This window comes from Neopsephotus bourkii, unplaced genomic scaffold, assembly GCF_033783945.1.
Source record: "Neopsephotus bourkii isolate Nb327-2 ecotype Australia unplaced genomic scaffold, CSIRO-AGI_Nbou_v1 NB_52, whole genome shotgun sequence".
In the NCBI taxonomy this organism is placed as follows: Eukaryota; Metazoa; Chordata; class Aves; order Psittaciformes; family Psittacidae; genus Neopsephotus; species Neopsephotus bourkii.
In genome coordinates, this window is record NW_026900569.1 from 737,222 (window position 1) to 763,486 (window position 26,265).

General features: G+C 52.0%; 2 protein-coding genes across 2 annotated transcripts in view; both read left to right on the forward strand.

Annotated features, from left to right (window-relative positions):
• PDLIM4 (PDZ and LIM domain 4) overlaps window positions 1-1,830 on the forward strand; it is a 39,371-nt gene extending 37,541 nt beyond the window's left edge. The window contains exons 6-7 of the mRNA XM_061348140.1: window positions 11-131; window positions 1,244-1,830. Coding sequence (XP_061204124.1) covers window positions 11-131; window positions 1,244-1,448 — 326 coding nt within the window. The 3' untranslated portion in view covers window positions 1,449-1,830. The remainder of the gene's footprint in view (window positions 1-10; window positions 132-1,243) is intronic.
• A 6,493-nt stretch (window positions 1,831-8,323) lies between these two features.
• Window positions 8,324-25,634, forward strand: SLC22A4 (solute carrier family 22 member 4). Its single transcript, XM_061348083.1, has 10 exons — window positions 8,324-8,789; window positions 14,205-14,308; window positions 15,249-15,403; window positions 17,377-17,548; window positions 18,759-18,885; window positions 20,757-20,857; window positions 21,822-22,036; window positions 22,742-22,924; window positions 24,470-24,605; window positions 25,409-25,634. The coding sequence occupies exons 1-10, from the start codon at window positions 8,397-8,399 to the stop codon at window positions 25,482-25,484; spliced, it is 1,662 nt and encodes a 553-aa protein (XP_061204067.1). The 5' UTR covers window positions 8,324-8,396; the 3' UTR covers window positions 25,485-25,634.
• Window positions 25,635-26,265: the final 631 nt, after the last annotated feature.

Consider the following 26,265-nt stretch of genomic DNA (forward strand, 5'->3'; position numbering starts at 1 on the left):
ATCCCCGCAGGTGAGAAGCTTGACAAGCTGAGCAACCCCCGAAGCATCAAGTCCCCGGTGTCCAAGCTTGGCGGTGCCATGTCCGGGCTGCAGATGCTCCCTGAGTGCACCCGCTGCGGGAACGGCATCGTGTAAGTGTCACATCCCGATGGAGCCTCCGGGTCGGTGGGATGGGAATGCAGCTGGATGAGGTCCTACCAGATGTGTGGGTCAGAGTTTGAAGCAGAATACCTTACATTTATAGCAGAATATCTTGAATCCCTTTCTGCTCTTTGCTAACCATTTATAAACCTGGAATTGAGGAATATGGTTTGGCTTGTCCCTTTTAAGGGAATCTTGCAGCAATACAGGGATGATTCATGGGATGGTTTCTGCCCTGCTTATCCTAGTAACTGCCCAGGGACTATGAATAGTGCTGGCACTCTTTCACTGCCTTATGGAGGGAGAAACACTTTGAGGGTCAAGTCGAAGAGGTCTGTGGATGATTTTTGTTTGCTTATTGAAGAGTCACTCTCCGATGGATTGATGCTGGGTCTGATTTCAGAGAGTACAGGCATTTCCCTGCTTCATTGTGTTGTAATTTATGTTCTGTTGTAATTTACTGCTCAAGCCAGATTTGCTGGCTGGGAGCCTGCTCTGCAAATGCTGTAACCATGTTCTTGCTGGTGCTGTGAGCTGAGCAGAGATGTTCCAAAACCCACAGTGCTTGCATGTGCGCATCCCCAGCCCTGCCAGCAGTGCCTGGAGTGTGTTCAGATGCTGGCTTCTGATGCTCAGATCCAGCCTGAGTGTAGATGTTGAAGGCTCTGCTTTGCATCACATCCTGGAGCGATGCGGACAGATGGGAACGGAGCATCCCTTCCCACAGAAACATGATGGAGCTGCGCCTGGAGCGGGATGGCAGCTTTGGGTGGGCTGAGATGCTGGGATGGGAACCCACGATAACACCCTCACATGTCCCTGCATGCTGCTTTCCTTTGCTTCATTTTACTGGAGGGTGCTGAGGCGCTGGCACAGGGTGCCCAGAGAAGCTGTGGCTGCCCCATCCCTGGCAGTGTTCAAGGCCAGGTTGGACACAGGGGCTTGGAGCAAGCTGCTCCAGTGGAAGGGGTCCCTGCCTGTGGCAGGGGTTGGAGCTGGAGGAGCTTTAAGGTCCCTTCCAGCCCAACCCATTCTATGAACCTATGAATGTTTGTGCTCTTTGCTCCTCCACCTCACCCCAGCTCTCCCCATCCCTCCCCAGGGGCACGATCGTCAAAGCTCGGGACAAGCTCTACCACCCCGAGTGCTTCATGTGCGACGACTGCGGCCTCAACCTGAAGCAGAGGGGTTACTTCTTCATCGAAGAGCAGCTGTACTGCGAGACGCACGCCAAGGAGAGGGTTAAGCCCCCCGAGGGCTATGACGTGGTCGCTGTTTATCCCAACGCCAAGGTTGAACTTGTCTAAACCCGGGCTGAGCTGTGCAGAGGGCGGGCGCCCACCCACCGCCACCAGCAGCGCTGGGGCTGGAATCAACCCCCGTTACCAGAGCCCAAGTCCCAGTGCCTTTCCCTAGATAAAACCGTTTACAGTCGGGATCTCCGGGGGCTGGTGTTGAAAGCACACGAACAGGTTTTTCCCTTCTTTTTGACACTCTGCTTTTCGGGTTGCTGCAGTGGGATATTAGCCTGTGCCATAACCTTATCCAAGATCTGTGTAAATATTGATTAATTCTCTACTCTGTTTCCTACGAAACCAGTATTCCCCCTTTTCTGTCCCCGCTCCCCTTCTGAAAAAGCAAGGAAGATGTTTTAAAAGCTCGTAGAAAATAAGGCACTTTAACAAATGACGCTGACTCCAACAGCCTGACATTTCTCTCCTGCCTTCTGGCTGCCCCAGCGATTAAAACCCGACCCCCTGAGGAGCTGGGATGCGGTACCAGCGGGTCGGGGTTCCTGGCTCATCCCAGCTGATGTGCTGAGGAACGGTGGTCTCTTAGAACAGCAACTGGATCAGGGCACTGCAGAGTGAGGCTGACACGGACCGATCCGAGTTCCCCAGGAGAGCTCCACACTCATAATGCATGGAGGCTTTTGTCTCCCTTCTTTCACTCTTTATTCAGTTGTTCTCTGTCATCCAAACCCCCAGCACACCTTAAAGGACACTGAAATAGCACGGAGCCCACCTCGGCTGTTCCAGCTCCCTTGCTCCAGCCCCATCACTGTCATTGCTTTGCCTGTCCTGACTCTTCCCCATCATTTGCTATAGTTTTGTAGCCCTTTATTTCTAGATCCCATCCATGGCTGCCTCCCAGCGGGGAGGTGCTGATCAAATCCCTCCCGGCACTTAGGAAGTAACTGGAGCTGGTGAGCCCTGGTCCACAGGCAGCAGGATTGGATTTATACCCATATCCCAAGGCTCTGCTTTCAGCCAGGTCCATCATCCGCTTTGTTTAATGGGGAGAAGTTTTTGAGGATCTTGGAATGATGCTTTGTTGGAGAGATGGGGTTGTTTCCATGTTGGTGCTAGGAGGAGGGAGAGTTGAGTCTCCCAGTTTAGTCTCCCAGCTGCTGGGTGCCGATAGGAGCTGTGTGTTTGGTACCACAATGTTACTTCTGCTTTGCAACAGCCTCCTTCCTCCTCCTCGTTTGAGGCAGGGAAGATGTGGGGGAGAAAAAGGAATGTCTGTGCTTGCTTCTCATACATGGAAAAGGAAAATAAGAGATGGGGTGATGGCCAAAGCACTCCTCCTGGCTCTCCATAACTCAGAAATCTGGGACTGGAGAAGGGTTGGGAGCACTATCCAGCTGAGGCTGAGCACACAACCTCTTCCTACAGGTTCTGCATCCCAGAAGGGAGGAGGGATGTTAGGGTGTTACTGGGCTGTATCTAGACCTCTTCATGCAGTGCCTTAACAGGGATTGAAGCTGCTCCTGCCCTGTTCCTGAGCATGCAGCTCCCCCCAGCCGGGTACCACCTCAGAGCCGCAGGGATGCTGGCCTGCACCTCCCTGCCAGGAGCAGAACATCCACCTCCCCTCCCTCTGCCATCAGGGTTTGCAGTTGTTAAAGTACAGGAACACGTGGGAATTGTTATCACCGTGCTGAGCTCCTTGTCTGCACGGTGTGCTGGGTGGGGTGGAAGGGGAATACTTGGGACAACTGTAAATGATGAGGGGACTGAGGATCATCGGGTGGGAAGCATCTCTGCCCTGTTTGCAGGGCTCTGCTTGGAGCCGTTTGCCACTGTCAGAAGCGGTTGTTCTGAATTCCCCATCCCCAGGCACGTTGATTCCTGACTTCAGGCAGCTTCATTCACGTTACGGGGTTTGTAGGAGCTGCCACACGTGAGGCTCCCATGTCCCCCCTCCGGGAATGCCACTAAACTGTAACACAGGGGCAGGGCACTGTTTGTATGGAACACAAAATAAAGCTGTACTGATGGCTTTGTGTCTCGTGTCACTCTGCTCAGCCTTTGGCTGGTCCCTGATGACTTTGCCATGGCTGTGCCCTTATAGAATCATAGAATAGTTCGGATGGGAAAGGACCTTAAGATCATCCAGTTCCAACCCGCTGCCATGGGCAGGGACACCTCACACTAAACCATGGCACCCAAGGCTCTGTCCAACCTGGCCTTGAACACTGCCAGGGATGGAGCATTCACAACCTCTCTGGGCAACCCATTCCAGTGCCTCACCACCCTCACAGGAAAGAATTTCCTCCTTATACCCAATCTAAACTTCCCCTGTTTCAGTTTTAACCCATTACCCCTTGTCCTATCACTACAGTCCCTAATGAAGAGTCCCTCCCCAGCATCCCTATAGGGCCTATGTGTGGGGGTCCTTTGACATCTGGGTAAGGAGGAGACTGGATAAACTGGATGATCTTGGAGACAGCTGCACTTCTCATAGCATTGTGCATTGAGAGGCTTGCTTGAGGCTTGGCCTGTGTTCCTGGCAGGGTTTGGTTGGGGTTTTTCTCACTTACAAGACATTGGGACCCTGCATCCCATCAGGTCCAGAGATGGGATGGGCTGTTGTGTCTCTGCCCGTTATCTAGAATTCCAGCCTGGTTTGGGTTGAAGCGACCTTAAAGCTCCTCCAGCTCCAACCCCTGCCACAGGCAGGGACCCCTTCCACTGGAGCAGCTTGCTCCAAGCCCCTGTGTCCAACCTGGCCTTGAGCACTGCCAGGGATGGGGCAGCCACAGCTTCTCTGGGCACCCTGTGCCAGCGCCTCAGCACCCTCACAGGGAAGAGCTTCTGCCTAAGAGCTCAGCTCAGTCTCCCCTCGGGCAGGTTCAAGCCATTCCCCTTGGCCTGGCCCTACAGGCCCTTGTGAAGAAAGGCAAGAGGGGCTTGTGAAAGCTCTGTCCCACCTTGAATCATGGAAACCCACGAGGTGGTAGGAGCCAGAGGAGCAGGAGGGTGAGCACAGGCTCACTGGGGTTTAGCTGCTGTATCCTTGGGGGATTTAAAAAGACAAAGCCTCTGAGGCTCTGCTTGTGAAGGGTTTCCATGTAGCATGGGTCTGTGTAACCCCATGTCTAATTAGTGCACATATGCAAATAATTAGCATGCTTGTGGCTTTCCCATTAGTGATTTTTCTATTCACCCCTTGAATGCAGATGTATGTTGGATGTGTTTGTATATTACAGGGACCCATAGCCCCTCTGCCCTGGGCAGTGATGCCCAGGGGTGACACTGATGGGGACACAGAGTGCTTGGCTGGACCCTCTCAGACCCCTCACTGTCCCCAGGAGCCGCCTCCAGGCTCCTCATGCCATGGAAATGAAGGCATGTAAGATCAGAACCGATGAAGGGCATCATTATTAACTCAGTGAGGTGGGACCAGTGCCAAAGGATTCAAGTTCTAATTGTTTTAACTTTTTCCATGGCTCATCACTCAGGTTTCCCACTTGGCCGGGCAGTATTCCCACCACCACACCCCCGTGGTGCCGCTGCTGTTTGCAGTTGTTGAACTTTGCTTTTGTTACTGGGTGGCTGCTCCCGGAGACCTCAAAGCAAAAATCTCAGCTGGCCCATTTGTATTGGGATGAAAGTCCTTGTGCCGTAAGAGGGGAGGGAAAGAGGCTGCTTGGGAAAGCTCCCTCTCCTTCCTTTCTCCTGTGTGAAAGAGGCTCTTTTAATCCCTTCAGGGGGAAAACCTCCCTATGTGTGTAATGAAGCACAGAAAAGGGCTCCTCAGTGAGCGATTTCGCCTCCCTGTGTCTCTTGAGGAAGGCGCAGGCTGTCAGGGGGCACCCACGGAGCTGCCCCAGCCCGGGAGCAGCTTCTCACCCCCGGACACGTTAAACATGGGCAGTTTCTATGTAGTCCTGAAGCAGTTCTTTGTGCAGGGAGGGCCTGGGCTGCTCTGGGGGCTGACATGCACAGGGTCGCTCTCTTGCTGTGCGAGGACACGCTGCAGGCTTCCAGCTTTCCTAATGAGAACAACCAGGGTTTGGTTGTCTGGGGGGGGGGGTGTTTCTGCAGGAACACACAACAGAGTGCCCAGAGAAGCTGTGGCTGCCCCATCCCTGGCAGTGCTCAAGGCCAGGTTGGACACAGGGGCTTGGAGCAAGCTGCTCCAGTGGAAGGGGTCCCTGCCCGTGGCAGGGGTTGGAGCTGGAGGAGCTTTAAGGTCCCTTCCAACCCAAACCAGGCTGGGATTCTAGATAACGGGCAGAGACACAACAGCCCATCCCATCTCTGGGACCAGACCAGGCTGGGGTTCTGTGATTTTCCTTTGCCCCATCAATAAGCTTCCACCTGACCCCAGTGCTACACAAACACCATGATTAGAAGTCTACAAATTATCATGTGCTTCTTAATTCCCAGCTCCTGAGATGGCTACTGGGAGGGTGGCACATTAGTCCCACCAAGGCAGAGGATCCCTTGACAGCGGCCTTGCCCAGGCAGAAGAGAAAGAGCCACTGCAGGCAGCAGCCCAGGAGCCCTGGTGATGGCCGTGCTGGGTGGCAGTGTCACACAGGGTGAGGTGATGTGCCTGAACACACACACACCGGATGGGGCTGCTCCTCCATTGCTGGGCAGCCTGCAGCAGCGCAGCATCCCATCGGTGCTGCTTCCTCCTCCAGCCCCTGCCTGCCTGGTTTGGGCCATGATCGACAATGTGTTTGCACAGGAACAAGACTCTTGCACAAGAGAGGCTCCTCAGCTCTTCAAGGTCCTCCCCATCTCCCCCTGTGACAGAGCTGCTCCTCCTCAGCATCTCATTTCACTTTATAGGAATCCCTCCGACCTCGCTTCCCGCGCTGCTCTTCCTCTAACAGCCAAAGCGTGGTTTAGGAGGCTGCACTGAAATGCACTGACTGCTTTCAGAGGGGTCCCTGGGGAGAACCAGGACCTCCACACTGAATTTACTCCTCGCCTGCCCCAGCCAGCTCCCGGATGCTGATTCCGTGTGGTCTTCACAATCTCCGTGCCTGGGTTGAAGCATCCCTGAGGTTGGATCCCCCCTCTGGGTCTGAAATGATGGTCTGCAGGAGCTGGTGGTGCTGTGGCAGAGCTGGCTGGAACACGAGGTGTTAATAGGACTGCTAATTCATGTAGATTCACAATATAAGAGAAAACCTCACAGGGTGTTCATTTTAAAGACATGAAAGATTCATCTGCAAACCAGATAAGCCTGAGCGCACCCTACACATCTTCCCTTTTCTTTTGATGGGCTAAATGTGCAGTCTAACCACAGTCACTTAGGACTGCAAATTGTTCCTCTGTAAACTCTTACTGATGACTGAATAATTATTAAGATTGCATTAGCATTAATGTTTAAGACAATACCCTCCCAGTTCCCTGTTTCCTGGCAGAGCAGGCTGCATTGCCTGGTGTTAGGTGGTTCCTGCACAGCCTCAGGGCAGGGCAGGGCAGGCTGAGAGCTGCTGCCTGCGAGGCCCTGATCACCCAAATCAGCACTTGCCCTGCTCTTATCACTGGGGCCAGCTTCAGCTCTGGACTGGATCGGCTGGGCTGGAAAAGACCTTCAATTTCATCCAGTCCAACCGTTCCCCAGCACTGCTGAAGCCACCACTAACCCACGGCACTGAGGCCTCATCTACGCAGTTTGTGAGCGCTTCCAGGGATGGTGATGCCCGGGCAGCCTGTCCCAATGCCTGAGCACCCTCTGGGGCAGGAATTGTTCCTCAGCTCCATCTAAACCTCCCTGGTGCAGCTTGAGGCCGTTTCCTCTTGCCCCATCCCTTGTTCCTTGGGAGCAGAGCCCAGCCCCTCCTGGCTCCATCCTCCTGTCAGGCAGTTGTAGGCAGCCATCAGGTCCCCCCTGAGCCTTTTCCATACTGAACCCCCCAGGTCCCTCAGCCGTTCCCCATCACACTTGTGCTCCAGGCCCTGCACCAGCTCCGCTGCCCTTCTCTGGCCCCACTCCAGCCCCTCAATGTCTCTCCTCTAGTGAGGGGCCAGAACTGAACGCAGGATTCGAGGTGCAGCCTCACCAGTGCCCAGCACAGGTGAGCATCTGCCACTTCGGTCTCTTTCCAAGCAGGAGTTATCCTTCCCCATTTACTGCATGACGTGGGCTCTCCACCCCTTATCCCAAGCAGCAGCAGACCGCTGCATGGCTCGGATAAATGCTGCCATCTGCTCCTGCTTCCTAGGCATTGCCGCAGCCAGCGCTTCTCGGTCTGCTCCTCCACCTTCCATACACACACACAGAACCCTGCATCATCTCTGCTGCAGAGATGCTTCCCGGCCTGCCCTCATCCTCAGCTCTGCACACCCGAACTACCCCATTCCCGCGCAGGCACCGTGGGGAATGCCGCTGCTCCAAGGAGCCGCATCTTCCAAGTGATTCAGGACCAGTGTGCGTTTGGAACACCCGCGCCTGTCTGAGTGCCCCTGGAGTTATTCCAGAAGATGACGGCGTTGTCCCATGTCTGAGATGTCTCCGAGCTCAGGCAAAGCCCAGAGCCATGTGCAAAGCAGTGACCGTTAACACACACGGAACCGGAACAGAAAAACCTCCTCTCCCGAGGCCGCCGCTGACCCTGTCTGCGGGGTAAGCACGGCTGGGAAACAACACCGGGTGCGGATAGCGGCGGGTTCCCAACGCTGTGCCCGGTGCCCGCTGCTCCCCGTGCCCGCGGGCGCTCATCTCCCAGCGCCCACAGCACCGCGGGGCCGGACACGGTGCAGAGCTTCCGGTACCGGCCGCGGGGCCCGGAGCCGCCGGCAATAAATCTGTGCGGGGCTCTCACGGCCCCAGCGCCTCCGTGAGCACCGCGGGGGAACCGGGACCTTCGGGGCCGTGAGTCCCCACCGCCACCAGCACCAGCGGAACGCTCCGCCCCGCGGGGCCGGTCCGGGGCGGAGCAAGGAGCGGGGGTGTCCGCGGGCGCGCAGAGCCGCGTTGTGCCCGCGTTGTGCCCGCGTTGTGCCATGCGCGACTACGACGCGGCCACCGCTTTCCTGGGCGAATGGGGCCGCTTCCAGCGCCTCGTCTTCTTCCTGCTCAGCGCCAGCACCATTCCCAACGGCTTCAATGGGATGTCGGTCGTGTTCCTGGCCGGCACCCCCGAGCACCGGTGCGTCGTGCCCAGCGGGGCCAACCTGAGCGCGGAGTGGCTGAACGCCAGCATCCCGCTGGAGCTGCGGGGCGGGCGGGCCGTGCCGAGCCGCTGCCGCCGCTACCGCCTGGCCGCGCTCACCAACTTGTCTGCGCTGGGGCTGCGGCCCGGCTCCGACGTGGAGCTGGGGTCGCTGGAGCAGGAGCCGTGCCGGGACGGCTGGGAGTACAGCCGAGATGTCTACCGCTCCACCATCGTCACCGAGGTGCGCGGCCGCGGAGATCCCCAAAGCCCGCTACCCCCCGCCCCAACCCCCGCTGCGCGTCGCCCTTATCCCGGTACCCTACATCCACCCCCTGTTTCCCCCCGCTATGTCTGGCCGGGCTCTGTCGGGGCTTTGGGGGGGGGGGGGTTCTGCCTTGGGAGGGGGCGAACAGGGAGCAGCGACCAGCGGTTAAAATGCCTGTGGGAGAGGGTCCGGGTGGACGCGATGCAGTGGGGTGAAGGGGGGTACATGGGGTGCAGCGCCCCAGGAGGAGCCACTGGTCTCTACTCTCGTGCTGTACTGCCCATTGAAACCGCAGCTTGTTTGTTTGGGGAGGGCTTTTCTGCACAGGGGGAGGCCAAGGCTTTAAATAGAAGCCCAGTCATTTCCTTTGCTGGCATGCTGACTGCCCCGGTAAACTTTCCACCTGATGGAATCCCTGGTTCCCAGTGGCACTTTGCATAGGGGACATCCAGGTTTTTCCATCACCACAGCAGCAGCCTGGCTGGGTCTGGGACAGCAATGGGCCTTTGCTGGCCCGAGCACCCTGTGCCAGCGCTGTCAGCCCTGATGACATACATGGTCACCAGGAGCTGGGTGAGACGAGGTGTGCAAGGCAGGCGCTGCGGTCGCTGTCTGCAGCATACGAGGCTTGTTGTGAGCCTGGTCCTGGCTGTGGCCAAGCCATCAGCTTGGTGTGTAAGTGCGTGGTGGCCTCAGTGGTACAGAGCGTCTGTGGAATGGTGATGGTCAGGTTTGGCTTGTTTGGGTTTTGTGGCTGTGCAGCAGCAGGGATGTGTGTCTGTCTCTGCCTGTGCTGCTGAGGAGCCTGGAGCTCTGCTAGGGAAGGAAAACACAGCTCCAGTAAAGCTGCTGCTCCTTAGTGTTGTGTGAAAGGGCTTAGAAATAAAGCAGCTCATCCTCATGCCAGCCAGCATTTGGGTTTGGTGGCTGGCAGGCATGAGCACCGTGCCATGGATGCGCTGATGGCTCACTCTTGGGGCGCATGGCGCTGCAGGGAGCAGGGATCCCTGTAAATCAGCACCAACATCTGCCACCAGAAAACACTGCGTGGGGGGGGCACTGGTCCTGGCTGGGGGTGTGTGGCTGCAGGGTTGGGCCCTGGGGATGTGGTCAGGGTCTGTACTGGGGTGTGCGGACATGGACTGGGCTGCACTGATGCGTGCGGGGAAGGGAGGCAGCAGGGAACAGCTGCAGGGTAGGGGAGGGCAGGGATGCAGCCTCCTCTCATGTGCCCGAAGCGATGCCATTGGCACGTGTGACACTTGTGTGTGCCTATCTCCTGGCATTTGTGCTGGCCACCGGGGAGCCCTCACAACACCAAATCAAGGCTTGGGAAGCTCACCCTGCTCCTGGCCTTGGGTGAACCATAGCAGCAGCCCACTGCTGCACATGGACATGGCCGCCTGTATCCAGGCAGTGCCGTGGTGCTCGGTGTGAACTCGGAATCTCTGGTTTGGAGTCAGTTGCTCGGAGGGAGGCTGCAAATGAAGGGAAGGAGGAGAAACGCTTTTCCTTCTTACCAAGCAGCAAACAGTTCAGTTGGCAGATGCCAAACAAGAGCCATTCATGCCAGGCTGATGGGATGCAGCAGTGAGGTTTGCCATGGGACCTGGGGCATGCCGTAGAGCAAATAGCGCATTCAGGGATGCAAACCAAGTGCCAGGATCCCATCTGTGAGCCAGATGGAAAAGAAGGATACTTGTTTTGCTTTCAGATCGCCATGGACCTTTGGAAAACATAGAGAATTTGGTTTCAAAAGCAGGAAAACAAGGCACCGATGAAACCCGGTGGAGAAGCAGTTCAGTTAAACTTGAGCTGATTATTTCTATACCCAACGTTTTTCTCTGCATTAGGGCAGACAGGCCAGGACATGCTATCAGGAAAGCTCAGTGAAAAAGCATCTTCAGTTGAAGAACTCAATGGAGGGGCAAAATCTGATGGCACAAGATTAAGCTCTGGAAGTTTTGGTCTGTGCAGTTGTGTCAAATCCTGTTATTACGGCTGCTTGAGGGGAGCAGGCTGGGAGATGCCAGATCCATGGTATTTGGTGTGCAGGGACGTGCTAAACCCTGGGAACGGAGGATCCCAGACTCAGTCATCTGCTTGGTCTTAAAAATGCAGGTGGGGGCTGAAAGGAACCATGGCAGAGGGTGACAGAGCACTGTGAGGGCTGGAGCAGCTCTGCTCTGGAGCCAGGCTGAGAGAGCTGGGCTGGGGCAGCCTGGAGAAGAGAAGGCTCCTGAAGGGGAGACCTTAGAGCAGCTCCAGTGCCTAAAGGGGCTGCAGGAAAGCTGGAGAGGGGCTTGGGACAAGGGCCTGTAGGGACAGGCCAAGGGGAATGGCTTGAACCTGCCCGAGGGGAGACTGAGCTGAGCTCTTAGGCAGAAGCTCTTCCCTGTGAGGGTGCTGAGGCGCTGGCACAGGGTGCCCAGAGAAGCTGTGGCTGCCCCATCCCTGGCAGTGCTCAAGGCCAGGTTGGACACAGGGGCTTGGAGCAAGCTGCTCCAGTGGAAGGGGTCCCTGCCCGTGGCAGGGGTTGGAGCTGGAGGAGCTTTAAGGTTGAGCAGGTCCACATCCCTCTTGTGGTGGTAGCCCCAGAGCTGAGCATGGAACTGCAGGGGGTACAAGTCTCACAATGCCTTAATAGTGGTGTTCTTAAGCAGCTCTTACTCCTGGTGTTCAGAGCACTTCCTTGGAAGCTTACGTGCACTTTGCTCCCCTGTATGCTTAGCCAGGGACATGACAGAATTACTTATTTTCTGGTTAATGAGTAATTAGTCCAGTACAGACAGTTTGGAGGTTGTAGCTATAGATGGTGCAGCTGTGGCTGGGCTGCAGCTCTGGGGCCATGGTGTGCTCAGCACCGGCTGTGATGGATACAGCCTCTGAGGATGAGAGAAGTTAAATATCCCTTTCCCCCACGTACTGCTGGCAAGGAGTCAGCGTGCAATGAGTAACTGAAAGCCTTGTACATGGAAGCACAAGTGAAGTCTTCCCATGTTGACACATGCTCCATCACCGTGCAGCGCTAGGGCATGAGCCTTCGTGACAGCGAGTGCCTCTGGGGTGGGAGGCTGGTACTTTGGGAGAAGACAAGGTGTACCTATGGAGTAGGGCTGGATACATCCCTGTGTGCTGTGTATGGAGTTGGATCTAACGTAGGAGGTGTGGTTTCCTCGCTCAGCAGATTGAGGTATATGTGGAATCAGCTGGATTTGATGTGTTTGTGTGTTTTCTGGTCAAAGACAGCGAGTTCCTGCACACAGCTCTTCCTCTGTCCTGGGAAAAGGCAAAGGGAATGGCTGGGTGGGAGGCATTTGGCACCAAGGAAGCACAAGAAGCAGTTATTATTTAGCTGGGTTTATTTTGCAGCCAAAGTGCCTTTGGCACAGTGGAGGCATTTTAAAGCACTGACCCTTCACCATGAGCGACTGAAGCCTGAGAGTCCAGAAGCAGGCACTGCGCTGGCAGCCCTAGAGCAGGTGCTCAGCACCCTGATCATGGTCTGTATTGGTTCCAAATTCTGCCACCACCTTGTCACCAGCTTTCCCAGAGCAGGGAAAGGGAAGTGCAGCAGGATGGGTTTTCTTTGCCATGTGTGTGGTTTTCACTGTGATCATCCTTGACCAGATCGAGTGTTCCTGACCCATGTGCTCACATCCACCCAAGCAAATACAGTGGAGATAAGCACTGGTGTGTACCCAGGTGGGCTCATGGCAACATCTCTTCCTTTCCAGCAGGGATGAGGAACCATCTTCCAGAAACGGCTGCCATAGGTCTTCATGATGATGTTGTTATTATTAACACTATATCAATAATGTTCTGTTATTGATAGAATCACAGAATGGTTTGGGTTGGAAGGGAGCTTCCTGAGATTTCATCTGTATCTCCCCCGCGGCAGCTTAAGGCCATCATTAATCAGATTTAATTCTTGGAGGCACATTTTAGTCCTCAAATCTCCATGTTCCCAAATTCAAGCCCCTGTGTGTGTTTCCCAGGAAGAGGCATGGGCTATGTGGTTAAACCCGATTCATCTCTCTGTCATGTAGCTGGTGCTGCTCTGCAAGCTGGGCACAGGTACCCAGCTTCCCTCTGCTGGCAGGGTATATTCATTCTGCCTGAAAACAGGCACTGATTGCAGCTCCTTCCTGAATTAGTCCAGAGCAAACTGAGGAACCATCGCATCCCTCCCTGCTTGGGGCTTTCCTTCTCCTTGTTCTGCAGCAGAAGCAAAGCCCGGCCATCACCCCATTGATGGTTTGCTTATGGCAGGACCCACAGTGCTGTCAGATGGCAGCTGGATCTCTTTGCAGCCCAAAAGCTGCTCATTCTTGTTGCCTGTTGCTGAGCTGAGGATCCTGAGCAGCCCTGAGGGGAGGTTTCTGCTCCACTGCCCCTGCCTTGCCCAGGCTCGGGTGCCGCTTGCTGCGATGGCTCAGCCCATCCATGTCCCCAGCACTGGTGCGTGCCATGTCCTGCTCTCTGATAGCGTGGCTAATTATTAAAATGATGCTATACTTTGATCTGTGATCTAATTAGCTTCCCTCTGTGGCAGAATTACCTAATCCCACACTAACATGTTTGAAGTCTATCCATGCGCGCTCCCGGCAGACATGCCTTGGCTGGCAGATTAGTCACTGGGATGGAGCAAGCCACAGCTCTAGCTTCAGCGGGCAGAGGCTCATGATGCTGCTTTTGTTCGTCTTGTCTGGGGTTAGGAGCAGCCTGAGGTGGAAGTTTCCATGTTGGCTCCTGTCCTAAACCTCCAGCCGCAGCCAGGGCCAGTCGTGAGGCTGAGTGATGGGCAGTGAGTGAGCCCTGCAGTTTATGGGGATGGAAAGGAGCTTGGAAACAGGTTAGTGCAGGAGGAGAAATTTCATTCTCTGCATTGTCTGCATGTGGTTTGTCAACCCCTGAAGTTACAGGATTGCAGCAGGTGAACTGGAAACTGTCCCTAGCCAGGGATAGGGCAGTCCTTCACCCCTTTCCATCGCTCTGCTTTCCTGATAGGGAGCATCTCGGGACATGAAGAGCTATGTCCTAGGTGTCAGGGGTCTGATGTGGCAGTTGGGGTGTGTGGTGGGGAGATGGTGCTGGAAATGGGGTCAGGACAGCCCCCGGGCTGCAAACACCAACTGCCCATTGGGTTTGGCATTCAGAGGCGATGGGGTCCCATCAGATGGCTGCCAGTGTTTTGGCCTGATAAGGCTTGCCTGTGCTTTAACAGGGCATTGAGCAGTGACTTTCACTGTGGAAATGAGTGCTGGTGCCAGGGATGGGTGGGAACGTGGGTGTGTGGGAATGGAATTAAATTATGTGGAAAAATGCCTGTCTGCAGCCCATAACCCCTGTGCCTGGATGAGCATTATATATGAGCATCTTCTCTTGCAGTGGAACCTGGTGTGTGAGGATGACTGGAAAGCCCCGCTGACCACATCCCTGTTCTTCGTGGGAGTCCTCATCGGCTCCTTCATCTCAGGGCAGCTCTCAGACAGGTAACACTGCAGCTGCCTGTTGATGAGGAAGCCATAAAAGCCACTGGGTATTCAGCAGAGAGGCTTCCAAACTCAATGGGAATCTTAATCCTAAAGCCACCAACATCAAGTTCCATGTGATCTGAATTTAGTCTTCTGACTCCTGCCCCGGTGCCGAAGTCAGTCGGTGTTACTGCTTGAAAGGGAGATGAGATAATCCCTAAATCCCTCTGGTGCCATGTGCCCGCTGGGAGCATCAGACAAAGCGTGTGTGCCCCATCAGCCTCTCCCGGAGCCCAGCACCTCCTCTGTGAGCTACTCCCTGGGTTGCTTTGGAAGTGTTTTGTCAGTGAAGGGAACGTTCTGAGCCTGCAGCTGAGGGGTTTCCCCCTGCTGCTGCAGAAACCTCTGCTAAGTCAAGGGCTGCTGCTGGTGGGGTGGCCTGGGCAGCATCCGTGCACAGGGCAGCAGCCCTGGGTGCGCCAACCTGAACATAACCTTGCTTTTGCTGTTACCTTCCCGTAAGGCAATGCTATGGAGTCCTAATGCAGAGGGGCAGGTGAGAGAAAGGGTACAATGACAACTCAGACCGAAACCCATTGGTAAAGCCATTTAATACAGCCAAAGCACGATGGTGTTGCAATGTATAGATGCCAGTAGCCTAGAAGCCATCGCTTCCTAACTTTCAGCTGTGTGGCTTGACATCTTCACGTGTCTCACCTATGTAGTGTAGTCTGGGCTCTGTCTAGCGGCTGCCTGAAGTTTCCTTTTTCTTCTTGGTTAATTTCCTGCATCTTGGAAATGAAAATATTTTTAGTGCTTATGAAACTAATAACCAGAATTCTCCAAGAGGAACCAGACCTCAGGTTGTGCCGAGCTGCATTGCTTGAGGTTGGCTGTTCGTGCTCCCTCCTCTCCACCAAGACATGCTGTTGCAGTAACAATCTCTCTTTTGCAACAGGTTTGGCAGGAAGAACATCCTCTTTCTGACCATGGCCGTGCAGACTGCCTTCAGCTTCCTGCAGATCTTCTCCATCAGCTGGGAGATGTTCACAGTGCTCTTTCTCATAGTGGGAATGGGGCAGATCTCAAACTACGTGGTGGCCTTCATACTGGGTATGAACATGTCTGCATTGGATTCAGTATTTGCTTCATGTACTGTTATTTTCTTCTCCCCTCTGAGCATTTATGTAGACAGCAGTGAAGCCTCACTGGTACAATTCCTAGTTTAGGCCAGTGTGAATTTTTTGCTCTTGGCTACATCAAGCCTGTATTTCCTATAGGTTTAGAGGAAAGGAAGAGAGCAAGAAGACTGTAGATAAAGATCTGTTTCCTTCTTCTTTGGAGAAGAAGTTCAAGGCAGTGTTCAGGGTTTGTTATCAGCAGAAGCAGGTCTGAGATAGAGAAGGCATTCGGGTTCCTCCCTGTCGGGGGGAGTTATGGGGATGACTGATGCAGGCCTCGGGTGGGAGCTGCGGATTGGAAGAGCTGTCCTGTGTGTACATATGTGTTTATGTCAGGTTTTGATATCACAGAACCCCAGCCTGGTTTGGGTTGAAGGGACCTTAAAGCTCCTCCAGCTCCAACCCCTGCCACGGGCAGGGACCCCTTCCACTGGAGCAGCTTGCTCCAAGCCCCTGTGTCCAACCTGGCCTTGAGCACTGCCAGGGATGGGGCAGCCACAGCTTCTCTGGGCACCCTGTGCCAGCGCCTCAGCACCCTCACAGGGAAGAGCTTCTGCCTAAGAGCTCAGCTCAGTCTCCTCTCGGGCAGGTTCAAGCCATTCCCCTTGGCCTGTCCCTACAGGCCCTTGTCCCAAGCCCCCCTCCAGGTTTCTTGTTGGCCCCTTTACATATTGGTAACCAATTCAGGTATTTTAAATGTAGGTATTTTAAACCAGTTGCATTAGTATTACAATTTGTACTTCTTAATATGAGCTAGTCTAAATTAAAACCTAATAGTTAATGCTGTTCTTTCCTACCGCATGAGGCTTTAATGCTGGGGGAGGGAAACAGAGCAGAACATGATGTGAAATCAGTGCTGTGGAGGGGATGCACCCATCATGTCCCCGGGGCAGCCGTGAGTCACCGCTGCCAGTGGTGGAGGGAGGATTAAGTAGGTCAGGCTGTCAGCAGGGAGATCACTTGCCATTGCTGTTGCCATCCCAATGCCACTGCTCCCCCTGTCCTGGGAGTTAACTCCTGTGTGGAGCTGATGGAGCCAGAGCGAGTGCCTGCCATGGGAAAGCAGTGACATGGGCACGTATAAAGTCCCCATTGATGCTGGCTGTGCTGCAGCCCTGGCACCCCCCATCCCCAAGTGTTTGTCTTTCCAAGGGGCCACCTTAACACAGGTTTCTCCTGTCGTTCCAGCTTCCAACATCCAAACCTGTGTTGCTGCCCTGTGCCTAACACAGACCCTGCTCCAGCCTCTGGGGCTCTTCCTGCCCCTAGCACTGTTGCTTCCATCTTCATGAGAATAGTTTCCTCCCAGAGATGGTGGCAGAAGACTATAGAGATGTTTTTTAACCACATCCTGTACATGACACAGTGCCTGTAGGATGCTTTCATGGGCTGCTACCTGGCTACTGCAGCAGTAGCATTGTTAGATGCTGGCATCTTCCCTGGTGGTATCCTACAGCCTGTGATGTGCTGGTCCAACATTCAGCCTTCTGTTCCAAACAATAAACGTTAACTTTGTTTCCACCTCACTGTAATTCACATCCTTTCATCCCATGTCAGACCTGAAGTGCTCAGCAGGGAGCTTCACATCTTAGATCCCAATGGGTTCAGTGCAGGAGCAGGTTATGTCCTAGACAAGCATGTGAGAAAGGCTCCTGAAAGGCTGCTGACCATTCCCTGCCTGCTCCTACCCATCTCTGACAATGCATTGACCAAAGCAATCAGAAGTCACTCTTCATCTGAAGGTCCCCAATACTCCCAGCAGCTTTTCTGTACTGGGTGGGTTGTGTTGTGCTCCTCCTTCCTAAGACTGCTTAGCTTAACTTTCTCATAAACGCAGTGAAGTATTGAGTGATGCTTGGAAAGAAAGCGTTGAGATGCTAACCCACCCTCCCTTGTTTTGAACAGGAACAGAAATCCTGGGCAAAGCAGTTCGTATTATATTCTCTACATTAGGAATTTGCATATTTTTTGCAATTGGCTACATGTTGCTGCCACTGTTTGCTTACTTCATCAGAGACTGGCGGATGCTGCTGCTGGCACTCACGATCCCGGGGCTGTTCTGCATCCCGCTCTGGTGGTGAGTGCCGCTTTTCAGTCAAGTTAACTACCCGCAGAGCCCTGCTGGTGCTGGCCCGGTGCTTGAAGCCACTTGTGCATTGGTTTTCCACAGCAGTTGGGAATGCTGTATTTGACTTGTAGCTCTGGATGCTGCTAACCACCTGTAGTACCACTGCGTGATTTGTTCTAACTTTGCTTCCTTCCTTGTTTAATTTAAGCTGTTTGTTAATGTGGATTCACTTGCTGATTGGTACTAAAATCCCAGACTGGTTTGGATTGAAGAGATCTCAAAGCTCCTCCGGTTCCAACCCCTGCCACGGGCAGGGACACTTTCCACTAGAGCAGCTTGCTCCAAGCCCCTGCATCCAACCTGGCCTTGGCATCCACAGCTTCTCGGGTACCTCAGTGCCAGGCTGAGCCCATTCTCTCGCACGCAGCAGTTTGTTGCACTTGCTATCATTAAGCAGTTCATTGTGCTCAATGTCATTAAGTCGCAGGCCAGCCCTCTCCCACAGGCTCTGTGTGCCAGGAGCCCTGTGTCCTCCAGCCTTGGCTTTGGCTGCTGGAGCAGGACCTTGATTTGTGAGCTCTTTCAGCCCATATAAGCATCTGGTTAAGCCAAAGGTTGGCTCTTCCTTCTCCTGCTCCTGTCAGCCATCCCACGCGGTCCTCTTGGTAGCTGAGTCCATGTTATCTTTCATCTTCCCACTGCACTCACCCATCCCAGCTCTGGAGCACTGGTGACGTGTAGGTGCACCCTCAGTCACCCATTGCTGCTATGGCAAACTGTGAGGTTTGTATAGAAGGTTCTTATGACACAGAGCTTTTAAATGTACCCTGTGCATAGCTCAAGCGTTTCCACGTTGTGTGTGGTGCCCTAAGAACATTTTTGCTCACCACTGGCTAAGCTACCCCCGCCTGCTCTCTGTCTGGTGACATCCGGGGTTCATCTGCTGGGCATCACTTACCCCTTAAAAACCACCCACTCACGACAAGGGTGAGCGTGCATCTACTTCAGCACGGGGATAAACACATCCCATAGACTGGAATTCTCCTATTGATCCTGGTGGGACAAATCCATGAATTACATTGCCCACGTGCTTCCGTGCTGACTGCCTTCTGCTGCAAGCAATCTGTGAGCTGAGAGTGGAACTCATAGAGACGATCCATCTGGTTTTAATAACTGTATGTGAGAAACATTGAGTCGTTTATTGTGAAACCCATTGCAGGATCATTCCTGAATCCCCTCGGTGGCTGATCTCCCAGGGAAGGTACAAGGAGGCAGAAGTTATTATCCGAAAGGCTGCGAAGATCAATGGTGTGCCAGCCCCAGAAGTGCTTTTTGACACCGCAGAGGTATGTTGCATGCGTCCTGGTGCTTCACCTCACCAGAACTTTCCCCCTTTGGCCAGCTGACTTGTGGGGAAATGCCAGCACAGAAATGGTTTGCACCAGCAGCTCTTCAGGGCTGGCAGTGACTGTTGGTGCGAGGTAAGTGCTGGGTTAGGGAGCTCAAAATGAGAAGCCCGAGGGGCTTTTATGTGTTTGGTTTTTACAGTGAAATTCTCCTCCTCAGCAGTGCTTGGTTGTGGTTTTCAGAGCAAGGGTGACCCAGATTGCTTCAGCCTTTGGCACTGAGAAGACCTGAGGAGGATGTGGTTGTCCCCTTTTCAGCTTGGTTGTGGTGTTAGGGATTTGCAGCTTAGCAGCCACCCTTTGTAGGCTGCACAGAGGACCCTAAATTGGAACCCACATGTCCTGGGGCTGGGTGGCACAAACCAAAGCACCCCAGTGCTACACGGGCACATGAAAACCACAAGCAGCGATGGTGGTGAAGAATATCAAGCTCTTCAGGTCTGTTTTTCTGCTGTGTTTCACATGTATTGGTTAAGAGGAGAAAGCCCAGCACACCCCCAGCAAGCTGGGGAGCTGCTCAGCAGCGGCACGATGGCTGGTTCTTGGGCTCATCTCCCCCTCTAGTGGCTCTGCCCTGCCTGGAGCTCCTGAAGAAGCACAAACCTTTCTCCTGTGCAAAGAAACCAGCCACGCATCAGTAATACCCGTGTGTCTGTATGTGAGATCTCACTTCACTTCAGTTTGGGCCTCCTGATGTTCCCTGATGAAGCAGAAAACAAAGCACTGTGTGCTCCTTTGCAAGGAAGATGCTGCATGCTGCACCTCCCATGGGCTGGATCCACCCCTTCAATGTCATGTTCACGCTTTGGCTGAGCTGCTGAAGATCTCTTTTCCAAGTGTAAACAGAAGTGCATATCCCAGCAATTGGAAGCTCATCCTACATAAACCATGGGAAAGCATTTTCCTTTCTTCACAGCCAGAGGTCAGATGTCTTTCGTGCTGGACATGACTTTTCAGGCTCCAGTTAAGTGTTTTGCTTTCCATCACTCCTGTGTATTTGTGAGACCAAGCAGCAGCTTCGCTGTCCTTAACTGCATGGGAATCTTGTGTGCCAAAGCATCTGTCCACCAAAGCCTGAGGATGATGTTTGCACGTGAAGTCCTCCATTGGAAGTATTTCTCAAACGTTGCTGTAAAGCCATTCGTTGGAAACCATCCTCTCTTCCTAGGAAAGGAAATCCACTGGGTAGCCCCATAGGGAGGGAGGACCAGGGTGGTTCCCTCTTTGGGCTCGGGGGGAAGCCCAGTCATGAGCACTGGCTTTGTCCCAGCAAGGACTCTCCATGCAGGCAGAAGAGCTCCCTAATGCCACCCAGAAGATTCCAGCTTCAAGCCTTAAACTGGACCCTCTGTCTCCAATGATGCCACCATGCTGAGCTCTGGCAGCAGAGCTGGGTGGTTTTCTGCATTGAGTTCCCATTGCTTGTGAAGGTTGAATGGAAGAGTCGAGTGGACAGTGCACAGACAGTGCCTTTGGTAATGAGGTGACTCCTGGAAGCTCTGTGTTAGATCCGTAAGGAAATGTTGATGTGTCTGTCTTGTCAGCTGGCACCTTTTTCATTAGTCAGCAGGAGCAGTGGTCTCAGTGCTACCTTTCTTATAACAAAAACCTGGAAACTACCACGAGTACAGTGGGTGCACACAAGCTTTACCTAAGGACTGCCCTCCCTGGTGCAGAAGCGGCCCTTGGGCTCACTGGTTATCCCCTGATAGAGTCATATCATCGTAACTGCCCAGACCCGTGGGGGGCAGAGGTTGCTTTGCTCGCAGGTGTGTGGGAATGTTTTGGTTTTGTTTTCCTCTTTCCTTCAGATGCAGGATTGGAAGCCTCAGCAGCAGCAGAAGGCTATCCTTCTGGACCTATTTCGAACCCGAAACATTGCAACTATTACTATTATGTCATTACTTTTGTGGTAAGGAAATGTGCATTCCTACAGTACCCAGGCAATAGAACGCTTTCTGATTTGAGGGCACATGCCACAGGTTTAGATAATAAGTCTAAGCCTCAGAGCCCATCCACATGGTCCTTGGCCCTCAGTGTCCTTTCACCCACACTGCACTAATCCACAAGAGTATGGAGAGAACGGCATCGACTTAGATGTAAAATAGTTAAGAAATTGTAGGTAACAGCTCGTGTATTGCAAATTTTGTTGCTTTGGTTTCTTTAAAGAAGCTCCCAGCTCTGTAATCACTGTTTGAAGAGAAATGTCCTCCTTGAAGCAAAGGCAGCAGCTCAGTAGCATAACAAGAAGCAGACCCATGGCTGGTGGTTTTGTTTGGTTTCTGTACACTGCCCATCTCAGTGAGATCCTGGTCCCTGTCTGGGCAGCCACAAGGAATGAGGACCCAATAATACCATATAGACAAACGAGGACCCTTTCCTGTACATACTTCCCCCAGCAGAAGGGAACTGCCTAGCACACACTTTGGCATGCCAGAGTAAGGCATTCCTGAGATTTGAAACCCGAACATCCAGCTCTCTCATGAAGATTAAATAAGATGTAACGGAACTGCTGAGGGTGGGAGATCCTGTCACTGGAGTTGGCTACAAGTAGGAATGTAGTTGGCATGGGAAGCTTTCCAGAGTTACTTCACTGTGCCATTAATGACTCCATTGCAGTGAAAAGCCTTTGTGAGCGACCTGCACTAAGCCTTTTACTTGGTATAGTGTATGCAGGAAGGACAGAGAAATCAGAGGTCTCTTCCAGCCGCTGTGGATATGGTCACTGGAAGGGATGACAGAATTAGAAAGATGGGGATGCCACGATGCCCATGGCTTAATGGCGCATCCATTTTTTGTCACAACATCTGAGGCAACACTGGAGGCGTTCAGAGCCTGGTGTTTCTGGAATCATTTGGGTTTACTGCTTTCCTCAGGTTCTTCACATCAGTTGGTTACTTTGGCCTGTCCCTCAGCACTCCAAACTGGCATGGAAATGCCTACATCAACTGTTTCCTCTCGGCTGTGATTGAAGTTCCAGCTTATGTGATTGCCTGGCTCCTCCTCCGCTGCCTCCCCCGGCGTTACTCCTTAGCTGGCATCTTCTTTTTGGGGGGAGGCGTTGTCCTCTTCATTCAGCTGGTTCCTGCAGGTACAAGGTTCAATACACGACTTGAGCATATAAAATGCTAGAAATGGTTTATGGTACTGATAGTTATGTAAAATTGCTGGAAACCATGATCACGTTTAGGATTTGAAGTCAAGTTTGTGCTGATCACTTGCAGCCATGATGTGGTTTTATGAAGATGCTGAGCCATGCACGGCTGTCATTTATTGTGTCAAATTACTGAGCTTTTTATAGCCCAGGGGAACCTGGAATTGTAAAATGAGAGCCAAAAGTGTCCTGTGATTTATCTGGTTGTACATAGAGGCTAAAAAACCCTGCAAGTCTTCCAGATTTCACTGTGTGTAAATCTCTGCAGGATTTGATGAAAAAGGGTGGATTTAAGCTTGTCTTTTATTGCTGTGTAATCCAGTTTTGTTCTATTTCAAGAACGCGGTTTTACTTGGAAACAACCAAAATCTGAACAGTACAAAATAAACCTGAGCATCTACATCGTGTTCAGTGGGAAGTTTGGAGCCAAGTCATCTAGGGATGGGGCTAATACAGTGTAAAATTTTATATATACACACATACATATACATATATGCAAAATGTATAATGCATTCTATAATTAAACCAAAACCACAACCACTAGGAAAAAAACAGTGATCTGATCTTTGGGATATAGAAGAAATACAAGTAGCAAGCAGAGGATGTTGTTTATTCACCTTGGGTTTATTTTTTCTCCTCCAGATTTTAATGTCCTGTCTGTGGGCCTGGTGATGCTTGGGAAATTTGGCATCACAGCTGCGTTTTCAATGCTTTATGTCTACAACGTGGAGCTGTACCCAACGCTAGTGCGAAACATGGCAGTCGGAGCTACTTCCACCGCTTCCAGGCTGGGCAGCATCATTGCTCCTTACTTTGTTTACCTGGGTGAGACATTTTGTGTTCTTTGCTTTGTGCTGCACAACTGCCCAGAGAAATTATCTGAGCTTCCTTAGTGCAGGTTCAGCTTTTAATCCCTTCACTTGTTGTCTCTTAAGTCCCTTCTCTCACCTTGGGTCTGTACATGGAAATGATCCGCATGTTGCAGGCAGGAAAGGATGACAGAGATTAGGGGATTAAGGGTAGAAGTATCTGCTGATGTCCTGCTAAGGGAGTTTTGCTGGTTCACCATGGCAGGAAAGGGGAAAGGAGACTACCTGCTATCTGTAACTCACCTGTGCTGTCTCAGGTCTGCATCCCAGTATGAGTGTAACAAACTGCACCAAAACCAATGAAAATACACGGTCTTTATTTCATACTTGTACAGTGCAAATGTAAAGTAAAAGGGTCAGCAGGACTGTGATGCGCCTTAGGGTCTTCAGTCTCTATTGCAGCACAGGTAACAATAATAGTTTTTAAACCAAACTGTTGGTTGGGTTTTTGAGGTTATTTTTATGCCAGGTTTCCATAGGCTCAGCCTTTCATAGGACTCTTGTTCCAGTCATCAGAATAGTTTCCTAAACCTCAGGAGGTTTTAGGAGAAACTCGTCAGCTGCTGATCTTTGCTACAGCTAAATTGGGACCTTGCAGTTCATCCAGCTCATGAACACAGAAGAGATCAAATCACAAACTTTGACTCTGTGTGCGATACCCAGAGGTCTTCACTTTACTGCTAGTTTATTCCATACATCATAAAGCATGTTGCTCTAAACCAGCTTAAAGCTGACAAGTCCAGTTTGGTATTTTCTGTACCATAAATACTTTAACTCCTAGCTAATCCCTTTTCCTTGCTGTGCTATTGTGACTTGAGGATCTTGCATCCTGCCCAAACACTTGTGTGCTGGCTTCAGGCTGCTGGCAAGGGCTGCTGCCTTCTAGTCCAAAATAATATTCTGGGTAGAGCAAGGTCAGAGCCTCTTGTCTGTCGTGGGAGGCCTGATGCTCTCTCCCTGTGCACTCAGGAAGGTAACTAAGGATTCCCCTGTTAGCTGCCCATTAGTCTGTAATTGGCCTGTTCTTTTGCACAAGCCCAGCAGGAAGCACAATCCCAGGCAGCTGATGAGTGCTGGGCTGTTTGAGCACTTCTCCTCCCTCGTGTTGAATTATTTAACGGAGGATTTGGTTCCTGATGACAGAGTAGTATTGAAGGCTCCAGCAAGGATCCCAGCAGAGCTGTTACCTTGCAGAGATGTTGGCTATCCCAGCTGGAAGCGTACAAAAATCCTATTAGCTGCTACACAGACATGGGGGATGGCATGAAACCAATGGCAGGTGTTGACTATCGAGCACACGCTGTAGTCTTAAAGCTGAAAACATCTCCAGACAGATAACAGAAGTAAATTGGGTTTGGATTCACCTTTGATATTTATGAAGAGTTCAGCTAATAATTCTCAATTAATTCTGCATTCCAGCAATATTTGGAATATAAATGTTACCCGTGGGGTTGTTGGTTGTGCACGTTAAGTACTACTGTCCTGTCCTATGTTCTTACAGATGCTTACGACAGATACCTCCCATATATCCTGATGGGAAGCCTGACCGTGCTGATTGGGATTCTTACCCTGTTTCTCCCAGAGAGCTACGGCAATTCCCTGCCTGAGAGCTTTGAGCAGATGCTGAAGTTGAAGTGGTAAGGTGGTTTTCCTTCATCCCATCATCATGAGAATTCAGCACCTCTTTCTACATAGTCCCTTTTCACAATCAGTAAAGATGTAAATCAGTAAACAAGGCCAGATTGGATGGGGCTTGGAGCAAGCTGCTCTAGTGGAAGGTGTCCCTGCCTGTGGCAGGGGGTTGGAACTGCATGAGCTTTAAGGTCCCTTCTAACCTGAAGCATTCCATGAGTCTATGATTCTGTTACATCAGATCTTTCAAAGTGAACCTGAGAGCTGCTGTGCTTGAAAGTGGGCACCCAGAAAGCAAGGCTGACCCTCACATCACCTTCAGGCTGCTGCTTCCTATCTCCCAACACTTTTCAGTCCTTTTCTCGCACTCGCTGTCCTTAACTTTTCATTTAAGCTATTCATTTAGTGGGATGTCGTACATTCCAAAACACTTCACTCTTTCAGTGTAAGTTCATTAGGTACCATTCCAAATTAAACACAGGACTGCAGTTCTCTAGCCTCTTTCATTTGGGAGGCTACCAGTTTACCAGTTACCATCGGGGAGGGAAATTCTTGGGAGCAGCGGGCTTCTTGCATAAACAGATTGAAGCAGCTGAATGACAGTGAATTATGTTCAAGTTCCCAGTGTTGTTTTGCTGCACTACTTCTGCCATCCAGAAAGGTGTAGTTTACAGGGCATTCTGTTTTCCCTAACGTTTCTATTGGTGGTGTAACATGGTTATTTTAGTGGTGGTAATCAGGAGGGGGAAGTGTCTGATGACACCCTGTAAAATGTTCTCTGCCTTCTCAGTCTTTTACTTGATTTCAGTTTCAGAAACGGGCAACAAACCACTGGCATTAGGAATGCAAAGGAGAGTCCTAAGGTTCTGGTAACACCCTTGTGAAGAGGGACACACACTCAGAGGGGCTGAAAGAAGAACAACATCTTCTCAGAATGCATCTTCTGCCAGAGGAAAACCCAACAGTCAATGCTATTGCACCATAGTTGTTATCCCTTGTGCTACTCTACCCAAATACATAGTTTACTAACAGATGCTGTCTAGTCCTGTAGGACTCTCAGTCTGTAATTCAGTGTCCTGAAACTTGGGGCTTCTCCCTTGCTGAGAAATGGGGGCCTGCCTGTACTAAACACAATTCAAGGAGTAAGCTAGAAATGAGTGTTAGGAATAGTACAGCAATGACTCCAGTCAGTCGGGCACTCAGTGAAAGCTGCTTAAAGGAAAGAAAGGGTAGTGAACGTAATGCTCATGGTTTTTCTCACTGTGCGTGTTAACTGGATGAAGGGGAGCTGTGGTCTGTCTCTGAAAACCCAAGCACGTGCCCCCAAAGGGAAGACCTTCCTTTGAAATCTAGGACCAAAGCCTAATAGACGAAGCAGGATCAGGATTTAGTTGTAGCAAAGCAGACATGCACTTCAATGTAAGGATGTGGGATTCGTACAAGACATCAGAGTATCTTTTGATGTTGCTTTCTTTTCCCAGGAGCTGGGATCCACTTGTCCCTGTAAGAGCTGATGCTTGTTCATAAAGCCTGAGCCCACTGAAATCCTTGGGCTTCATGAACGTTTGGTATCCTTGGAGATGGAGGGGGAATCTTTAACACTGAGTAAGGACTACAGCTTGCTGACCACCTGAGGGGCTGTGCCTTCTTTCAGAAGACACATGG